Source organism: Elgaria multicarinata, chromosome 10 (assembly GCF_023053635.1).
Source record: "Elgaria multicarinata webbii isolate HBS135686 ecotype San Diego chromosome 10, rElgMul1.1.pri, whole genome shotgun sequence".
Classification (NCBI taxonomy): Eukaryota; Metazoa; Chordata; class Lepidosauria; order Squamata; family Anguidae; genus Elgaria; species Elgaria multicarinata.
This window is the reverse complement of record NC_086180.1, coordinates 57,615,844-57,626,588: the sequence shown is the minus strand read 5'-3', so window position 1 is coordinate 57,626,588 and position 10,745 is coordinate 57,615,844. Positions and strand designations below refer to the sequence as shown.

At 41.3% G+C, this 10,745-nt stretch overlaps 1 protein-coding gene across 1 annotated transcript in view; it reads left to right on the top strand.

Moving 5' to 3' along the window:
- The first annotated feature begins 1,374 nt into the window (after positions 1 to 1,374).
- The window catches only part of CHIC2 (cysteine rich hydrophobic domain 2), a 29,730-nt gene continuing 20,359 nt past the window's right edge, over positions 1,375 to 10,745 (top strand). The window contains exon 1 of the mRNA XM_063135796.1: positions 1,375 to 1,707. Coding sequence (XP_062991866.1) covers positions 1,589 to 1,707 — 119 coding nt within the window. The 5' untranslated portion in view covers positions 1,375 to 1,588. The remainder of the gene's footprint in view (positions 1,708 to 10,745) is intronic.

Sequence of the window (10,745 nt, the reverse complement as noted above, 5' to 3'; positions counted from 1 at the left end):
GGATACCCATCCAGAGCAAAAAGATCCATGAAGCACAATCACTGTAAAAACAGTCACCACACCACCACCATTCCACATGATGTCCAAGAAAATGAAAATTGCCATACACTTTAAACTCTCTACAATGACTGCTGCACAGAAATTGATACAATGAACTGCTTCCATTACAGAATTTAAACTGAAAAGAAGCTTGTTTTCTTCAGCAGTCCAAGTGGCTGCAATGAAGACTTCAGAGAAGCTGTCTGTAGTTTTCCTCCTCAAATTCATATGCTACTCAGTTGTTTGATTGCAGTCTTATCGATAAAGGACAAGCAGGTGAACTGTAATTACAATCTTAAGGACGTTCACTCAAAAGTGAATTCTACTGCATTTGGTTGGCCTTATTCCTAAGTAGGCATTTACATTATTGTACCTTTAAAGCCCCATCCTATGCATCTTTACAGCAGTGAGTGCCACTGTGTTCAATGTGATTTGTGCCCTATTGAATGTGCATAAAGATTGTAGCTGTGTAGGCTACAGCTCAATTCTATGCATGTTTGCTCAGAAATAAGACTCATTGTATATGGTTTAGTAAGTACAATTCAAGAAGCTTCCAATCCCACATATACTTATCCAGGAGTGTGTACCATTGAACTCTGTGGGGCTTACTTTTGAGTAGACATAGTCAAGATAGCACTGAAAGGAGCCCCCTCCAACTCAATGGGGTTTACCTCTGGATAAACATGGTTAGGACTGCACTTGAATTTGCAACCCTAAAGGCACTATTTAGCTGCTAGTAAATCCTATTGAAATCAGTGGACTTTATTTCAGAGTCAACATAGTTGGGCTGAAGCTGCTAGGTTAAAATGGATTTAGGGCGCAATCCTATGCATGCTCAGACCCAAAGAAGCCCTACAACTCAAAGCATGCCCCCACCCGCCATGCTGCCTGGGTCATGCTGGGAGTTGTTGTAGGACACTTTCCCGGTCTAAGCATGCATAGGATTGCGTCTTGTTGAAGTAAGTCCCAATACTGACTTTCTATTTAAAAAAGAAAGGGGACGTAAGTCATAAGATTCAAGGTCCAGGGATGATAGATCCAAAATCATATCAAGGCGGCCAACCATCCGTTTCCTTGAATTGCTCGCGTGCCGCCGCCCTCCCTGCCACTTCAGAGACGGCTGCTTGACAATGGCGCATGCGCTCTCCACAGCCGCTCCTCCCCGCCCCATTTCTTTCAACGCGCTTGGCAGTGCGCTAGCGAACGCGCCGCCGCGAGATTCTCGCGGGCGCGCGCGGCGGAAAAGAGGGCGGAGCTTTGCGCCTGCGGCTGCTCAGTCAGTGGCTGCCGGGGCGCCGGAGAGCGGATGTTGTTATTGTTGTTGTTCCTGTCCGTCCCCCTCCGCGGGATCATGACGGGCGCTTCCTCCCTGCGGTTCTGAAAGGAGACTTCGGCGGCCCTCTGCGGCCGGAGCTTCGGCGGCCCCGGTGGTGGAAGAAGCGGCTCTCTGGCTCCCGTGCTGGTCCTCTCTCCTGCCCTTCCCCTGGGACTCCTTCCTGGCCTCCTCCTCGCGGTTCCTCGGGAGACTCGTCGCGGCCCGGGCCCGGCCATGGCGGACTTCGACGAGATCTACGAAGAAGAGGAAGACGAGGAGCGGGCCTTGGAGGAGCAGCTGCTGAAGCACTCGCCAGACCCGGTGGTGGTGCGCGGCTCCGGCCATGTCACTGTGTAAGGAGGGGCCGGCGAGGGCGGGAAGGGAGGCGAGGCGAAGCGAAGCGAGGGGGTCTCTTGTGGGCCCAACCCCGACTCGGGCCGGCTGGGCTTCTGCCTAGCAACTCCTCCTCCCTTTAGAGAGACCTCTGGCCTCCTTCGTGGCTTTCTGTAGTCAGGCTTCGAAGCCGCCCTCTCACTTCCAACAGCTGTAAAGTAGAGTTCGTAATCAGCAACTACAAAGTAAAGCCCCTTTGGACTTCGGTTCTGCCCACCCTTGAAATGTGGCCCCCAAAAGCTACCGAAATGTAATTCGGCCCCCGGGCAGAAAGAGGTTTGCCTCCTCTGAAGTAGTAAACAATATACATGCGGCTTAGTGCTGCAAAGCCTTACATGTTACTCTTATGATTTATGTGGAACGTTTTCCTAGAGTTCAGAGTACTTTGCATTATCTCTATTGGCTTTACAATAACCCTGTAAGGGAGGTCAGGATGTTGTCCCATATTGCAGGTGGAGGTGGCATGCTGAAAGCGAGAGAGAGTTGTTTATAAACCACAAATTAAACCGTGGCTCGGGCAAGGTTTATTTATTGCACCTATATTCCACCCTATTTCCTTCAAGGAACCCAAGGCAGCATACATAAACCTTCTCTCCATTTTATCCTCACAACAACCTACCTGTGAGGTAGGTTGGGCTGAGAGGTTTGAATTGGAGGCTGTCTTGTGTCCATATGTTCAAATGTCCAGAACATATGGAGGGTGTCAAGTTGGGAAAGACTGGTTTAAAAGCATAATGTTTATTTTGTTTGTTCTTGCATTAACTTTGCGAGGCAGGGCATCATAGATTCCATTTAACAGTAAGAGATGGGCTAAATGAGGTGAAGAAACTGTGATTTTGCCAAGACCAGAGAGTGTAGCCAGAACTGAAGGAGAACTGATCTTGAAACTATTCTGATGCTGAGCTCTGCATTGCTCAACCTGATGTTCAACCTCTTCTGGCGGGGATTGAAACCCTAAAGGATCAGATTTGTAGTTTGAGGGTGTTCTTGAATCCAGCATTGTCACTACTCAGTGGCATGGAGCACCTTTTAACAGCTCAGGCTGATATACCAACTACTTCCTTATCTGTACAGAGATAGCCTAGCTACAGTTATCCATGCTCTGATCATCTCTTGGCTGAATTACTGCAGTGTGTTATATGTGGGGCTGCCTTTGAAACTGGTCAAGAAACCTTAGGTAGTCTAAAAGGACAGCAAGATTGTTAATGGGGACTGGCCAACATGTGGTTGGCTGCTATGAAGAGGGCCTTTTCTGTTGTGGCACCCAAGTTGTGGAAAGAGCTTCCCAGAAAGGCTTGCTTGGTGCCTACATTGTTCTTTTTTATATTTTCCCAGGCATTTTAGTCTTTCAATTTATTTTAAGAACATAAGGAGAGCCCTGCTAGATCAGACCACACAGTGACCAACTGGCTGTTGACCAGAGCTCCCACAAGCAGGACACAGTACAACACCCATGTACCCCAGCAACTGGTGTATATAGGCTCATTGCCTCTGATGCTGGAGGCAGCACATAGCCATTACAACTAATAGCCATTGAGAGCCTTCTCCAGGAATTCATCCATTGCCCTTATAAAGCCATCCAAATTGGTGGCCATCGTTACATCTTGTGGTAATGAATTCCATAGTTTTAACTTTGTGCTGTGTGAAGAAGTGCTTCGTTTTATTTGTTCTGAATCTGGATGACCATGGGAGAGAGAGAAAAATGTCTCCCTATCCACATTCTCCACAGCATGCATAATTTTGTACACCTCTGTCAGGTCTCTCCTTAGCCTCCTTTTTTTTCAAGCAAAACAGAAAATGTTTATTTTATATCTGTTTTAAATATATGTATATTTTATATTTGCAATACTGCTAGGTTTTATTTTGGGTTTTTTATTTTAAACTGTAGTTCTAAATTTGTATATTGTACTTTATCATGTTGTATTTTATGGTTTTATTGTTGTGAACAACCGAAAGAGCTTCGGTTATTGGGCAGTGTAGAAATGTAATAAACGAATAAAATTGCCCAAGCTCATGTTAGGCTAATAAAAGGCTAGCATGTTTCTGAAAGGTGCCCTTGGGATAAGGGTTTTCAACTTTTTTGCTTTTCTCTCCCCTCACTCTTGACAACTTCATGCTTATTGTTCGGGCTCTTCTTCCCTTTATTGCCAATCCCAGTTGAAAACCCAGCATAATCCAGCGTGTTCCATCTAGGATTTTTTTGTATACTTCCAAGTCTTTTGCCTCTCTTCCTGTTTACCCAATCCATGTACTGGGTAAGCAGAAACAGAGTAATTGGTAAATGTAATATTTACCTTTTCTAGATGCTACATTCATTTATAGTTTATAAAATAGGGGCTGGATCCAGGATTTGCCTTCATGTTCCGCTCTCAGAAGATTCCTCTGCCTGATTTTGGGGGATTCTCCCCTTGTTCACACACCATAGTAGGGTCTCCCAACTTTCTGTGTAGCATTTTCAGGGGGCTGGAGGGGCTTGGTGGGAAGGAGGTAGTGGAGAGATCCACTTCTACTAGCGTTGTTGATCAGCTTAAATCTGGATCCAACCCCAGATTTATACATCCTGGTGTTCTCCAAATATTTTGGAATTCAGCTTCCATTATCCCCAGCCAGCATGGCCAATGGTCAAGGATGCTCAGAGGGTACCAGCTTTGGGAATGCTGGTATATCTAGGGAAGTCTCATGTAATTTTGTGCCACGTTTGGGTCTAAACTTTTACAGTGGGTGATGTGAGGCAATCCCAAAATGTCTGTGTACATTTGAAAATCTAGCCTTTTAGTACTAAGCGTCATAGCGTCTGTATGACTTGCCAGGATGTACAATACAAGTCAAAGGAATGTGATTCCCCACACCCCACAATCCCAAGTTCATTATTGCAATTCTTGTAGAGCATGCTCCATTTTTTACTTGCCATCCATACAGACATAATGTCTGGTACAGTAAGGAGCCTGAGCTAATGAGGTTCATTATGACTAATATCAGAATGTAAAGTATTAAACCAAATAATGATGACTTGTCAGGAAGTAGAATGTTTGGGGTTTGGATAACTGAGTGTTTTTCAACATGACCAGCAGTGCTATAGCTGAATGTAAACTGTTTATGCTTTTGTTAGTCACAGTCCCAACCTACTCGTATAATAACAAGTTTCAGCTTTCTGCCAACTACTTGTGTTAAGACTTCCCCTTAACATATTCAGCAAATAAGATAGGCATGCCTAGAGCAGTGTTATTGCCTTCATAATATGGTGTGTGAATGTGGAACTTGCTCTTCTGTTTTTTAGCTCGGTCTCATTTTATGTTATGTTTTTAGTATTGTTTCCTCTGATCCTGAGATGGAGCATTTCCAGGATGTTGAAAGACATAACAAAAAGTAATGCCATTTAGAATGGATAGACTTAAATCATTGTGAAAAATGACCAGTTTAATTCAAGAGTCCCATATTGTAATATTTGAACAAGAATGTGTACTACTTGGCCTTTACCACTATTAAACAATATTGTTCACGCATCCCACATGGCTGTTGCATTACATAATTATGTATTTTAGAAAGGGATTGTAAAAAAAAATGTTATTTTCTTTGGCTCTGAACACATGCATGGACCTGATGCAAGATCACTTACTTGAAGACTAAATGCCTAGAACTTTGGCAAGGCAGTGTTTATTTGTGAGATCAAAAATAAAAATAAAAATGGGGGTTTATAAAAGAATTTTTATCCTGCCATTCTGCTTCTAAGAAATGTTCAAAGGCAGCTAACAATCAAAATAAAAAAAAATAAAAAAATCAACTTGGCTGGGGGCTGGGGAGGCTGGGGCTGGAAAGTAAGGCAGAAAAACAACAGAAAAAGTGTAAAATCCATAAAATCAAACATGAATAATTATCCAGTCAGGTAGTATGCCTGCTGGAATAAGTAAAAAAAATAAAAACCTTAGCAAGGTGTGGAAATGATAACAAAGAGAATATGAAATGGATTTCCCAAGCCAGGAAGTTCCACAGCAAAGACCCTCATGCATTCCAGACAAACAAGTGTACCTTGTTTATAAAGAAACACTTGTACATTTAAAATGATAAAAAAGATAAAATTCAATAATTTTTCTCTATCCCTATTGTTGCTGTCACCCCTGTTGCTTTTCAGTCTTATATTATGCTTGTCCTCTCAATAGCATAGCATGTTGCTATGATTCACGTAGCATTGCTTTGGGAAACATAGACTGCGTGTGACTTGCCCAGAGCTTCACAGTGGTCTGGTTTGCACAATATGACAGCCCACCATAGGCTAATTTGGACACCTTTTTGCACGGCACCTGGCTTGACATGAGTTGTCATTTGTGCTAACCCAGGCAGCAGGGTTTGTTTGAGGGTTAGACAACTCTCATATAATCCATGGTTTAGGGTTATCTGAGGGTTGTCTAGTCTTCAAATAACCCCTGTCGCCTGTGTTTACATAACATGGCAACACATGGCAAGCCGGGTCCCTGTGCATGCCTAGCAGGATGCAACAGCCCCTACAGATAAATGAACCCACAGTGGGCTGTCGTGTCGTATTGTGTGAACCAGCCCAGTGAGTTCATGGCAGAGGTTGGACCATACTAGTTCTGCTAGTTAGGTTTAGTCTAGATACTCATAAAAAAATGTCTAGTCAGTAGTTCGGAATCATTTTGAATTGAATGTAATGAGTGCTAGTTGCATAGCTTTCGTTTAGATGTTGGATGCCTAATTAAAGATCTGGATTATGTTGTATATTTTTTTTAATGACATGACTGCAGTTGAACAATTGAAAGCATGTGTAGGCACATTTACTTACAGCTTAAACTTGTGCTCACAGTTTTGGCTTGCTTTGGGGATGTTCTATGGTATAATATAACAATGCCAAGTCTGCAGTAATTGTAGCCACACCAGTCCAATGGTCAGTTGTATGGCTTTAAACTAACCTCCAAAGATGTGCATAGATTGACTGGGTATCTCTAAGTGTCAGTAAAACTGAACTGATACAATAATATTAAGTGTGAATCTGTTCTTTAAATGTAATGGGTATAGGTGACTATATTATGAGATTGCAGATAGTTGGTATTGGCTGACAGATTACTTTAGGAAGTCGTGAGACTTGATTCTTCGAAAACTTTGCAAACCTGTGTAGAGAAAGTAGCCTATGAATTAGCAGCATGTGAGTACATAGTTACATGTGATCTCTGAGATTCTTATGATTGTGGCAGCTTCAAAAGGTTCTGACAGTTGCAGCAATCACACATAACCATTTGTACTTTGGGCTGTTTTCCTCTGTGCAGAAGAGCCTGAACCTGAGGATGTCTGTGTGTAAGAAATTTGGCATTGCCACAGCACATATGAAACAGATCTATGTATAGGGAAATCTTCTTTTGTAGTTCTAGGTAAATTGTTTTGAATTGTCCAGGGCATAGGAAATTGCTAGTGTTAACAGATACTTGATTGATTTCATCATATTACCTAGCTTATTCAGAATGTATTCAATACAGACTTAGAGCATCATTTTGTGACCAACTTCTATTATTATTATTATTATAACAACAACAACAACATTTGTGTTTCCAAGAGTGTGCAAAGTCCTCCAGAGAATATAGAAGTGATCTGATCCCTAGTGTAGAGGTTTTTGCATTGAGAACAAGAGTAAACAACTAAGCAGAATAGTACTTGAATTCTCCAAGGAGACTTGTTTTGGAGGTTGCTGTTGATATAGAATACAGGCTTTGTTTCTGGAGGAATTATGGCCTCTGAAAATCTCTTAGATAAGTTTTTCATATTCTGCATAGTATCTTCTGGGGCTTATTTATTTATTTCAAAGCATTTTAATTTTGCCTTCATCTGAAAAAGTTTCCAGGAGGGGCTTACAATCTCGCAAAAGGAAAAAGCAAACTAAGGTACTGATTTTTAATTTTAAAGTTCATATCACAATCAACTGGAATGGATATAATTTAAGGAGAGGAGGAGCCAAAAGTTGTTGGTCTCTCAGCTGAGTTGATGGGATTGGCTCTGGTTCTCATCTCTCTTTCTGCTGCAGCCTGATCGTATGGCTGCTGGTGTGTGACAGTTGATAGAATAAGGAAGCTTTCAGCAGAGTTGCTGTAGTGACCTCCTTCCGTTCTCTCCCATTACTGTAGTGTGATGGAATGGCTGCTGCCAGACTTTATTGTTGATTACATATGACTTTTCCATACAGTGCCCAGTATTCTGCACTCCTGTACGAATTGTAACTTGCTGGGCAGCTTTTCAATTTCCATGATCTCTCTTATTATGGTCACAGAACATGCTTCTTTTATTCTGCAGTTTAGCAGTACCAGTGTAAAGTGCATTGTTCTGGCACATTCCATCAAGGTAGCTGTGGTGGCAGTCTGTTGCAGGTTATAACACACACACATCTTGCACCACTTGAAATATTAGCAGATTTGTGGCATAAACATTTGTGGACTAGAGCCCACTTCATCAGATGGATGAAGTATTATTACCAGTTGGCAAAGATATAAAAGGAAAGGAAATGGTACCTCTTGCATTTCATGGTCTTTTAGACTCAGTATTTCATCTGTTGAGATTTCTATGCAAAACACAAATACACATGAGCTAAACACAGTCACCATTCTCAACACCAATAATTGGCAACAATACAATCTTTCTAGGTTTCCTATGCCACTATAACACCTGTAGTGGAAAAGAAAAGTAGGTCTCTAAACAGGAGGATTTCTCTTTTGCTAGAGGTGTTAAATTAGGAAGAAAGATTGTATTTCATTTATGACATAGATACCATGTATACTTAATTTAATGACATCAGTTCTAGTCTATGAAGGCTTTTGCCACTACAAATCCATTGGCCTATGAAAAGATTTTGTGAGTGTTAACCATTATAAAAGGCTGTTTGATTGCTAGACTATGTATTTGTGTTATACATTGGTTTATTTGTTTATATTTATTTTATTTATTACATTTCTATACCGCCCAATAGCCGAAGCTCTCTGGGCGGTTGTGTTTTCTTGACCTATTATCCTGTAGGATAAGGATAGTTTGCAGAATATAATTGATATAAAGCAAATATAAAATGTTTAAAAACCTGTGAAATAGTAGCACGAACTATTAGTAGTTCTATTAATAGTAGCATAGAAGTATGAATATAGGATCTTGCATTCCTGCCAGAAAATGATCAGGCAGTCTCCAGAAGAAGGAAGTATCAAGCTTGAGAGCAGTAATTGTGGATGCCTATCCGTGTTCCCTATCCATCTATGCTTGAGAGAAAGCAATAACTCTTAAACTGAATGTCAAACAGAATTTCTTTAAATGTATTTTTGGGGTTTGTATATATATATTCATGTATATATGTGGGTTGCCAAAAATTATTACAATACATAAAAGTACCCCTAATACTACTTAAGAACACAAAAGATGTTCAGTTTAACAGCAGCTTCAAGTCCACTCACTCAATTCTCTGATGAAATAAAAATACCTTTACTTACCGTAGGCAGAATTTTAAGGGGATGGGGGTAGGTAGAAAAGCCTTTTTCTTTTAGAGTAACTTAAGGCTGCAATCTATACATACTTACCTGGGAGTAAGTCCTATTGAACTAATTGGGACTTATGTCTCAGCAGGCATGTATAGGATTGCACTGTAAGAGTTGTTGCAGGGGTGTGTGTGTGGCATGATTTGACATAAACTTTGCATGAGTCAGGGGTGGGTCTTGGTTTCATTAAGTGCCCTTCTTACCTTTTCCCCCATGATTTGAGCACTATCAGTAGGAAGGAAATTCTAGAGGCTCTGTGCAACAACAGAGAAAGGCTGTTTGTGGGCAGCCACTGAACATGCCAGAATAGATGGGATAGACATGAGAACTCTTATGATTTTGGAGTTCACAGGAGAGTGTGTGTTCCTTCATAAGTTGTTTAGGGTTTTACAGCTAGTAGAAAGCCAATGGGATTGGGACATGATCAAGGCGAGAGAATTTTAATGATGGGGAAGGATGCCAGACTATCTGTACAATTCCTTTGTGTAAAATCAAATAATTCCTTGTGGAGGCTTGTACAGCTTTGTGGAAAAAGGGAGTTTCTGGAGGAACTGGGAATTATTGTCTTCCCTTAGCTAGATGTAAGCAGCTCAGGAGGTCTTACAGAATATGAACGTTCTGCACTAAAATACATTTTCTAATAATTGTGCCATCTTCAGGAAAGTAGAGGTTAGCCAGAAGTGTGTTTAGTTTCAGGGATCCATTTGCATAATGAGAGCTATAATAATCTGTCAGAGGATGGCTATGAGCATCATAAGGAAATTTGGAGATTAACCATTGTTTGTACTAGGTTTATGCAGCCACCATTGCTGCTTCTCTTTAAGGTGCTGCATCACTATGGACTAAAAGTTTCAGCACAGACACCTTTAAAAGAGGTCTAGCAGACATTGATGTAGTTGCAGGTACATCAAGAAGCATGGAGCCACATGGCAAAAGTCAAGGAATGAAGTCAGGTGGCAGCTTAAAATTAGTTTCAAATTGGCAACACATTGGTGTTTGAAGATGTCACCTTCCGCAACTTGTACAGATTGCAATGGGACATAGCATAGATATGGAGGATCTAAGTCTAAATTACCACCTGGAATTGTGCCTAGAAGGTAATACAAACTCTGTAGGGCACTTTTGTAAAGGCCTCACCTCAGGCTGCTCTATTTACCACCTGCAGCTTCCAGTCAGTCAATAAAATCAACCCTCTGCACATTATGCAAAATGTAAAATACTGTATGCTATTTTTTATGTAAACTATCAAGGTTACAAATGAATTTAATACTGCACTGCAACATAGTAGGGAAAGATCATAACATTGCTCCTAAACATGATACTAAGCTACAAAATGGAAAACATGAATTCTTCCTAGCAAATTTGGACAACACCTGGTAATTTGTCCATTCTTTGTGTGCTGCGGGTGGATCTTAGTATCTCATCTAAAGATGTAATCTCTCCAGACATTATGAAGCCATGGGGAAAAAAGTGTTTTCCCTGTG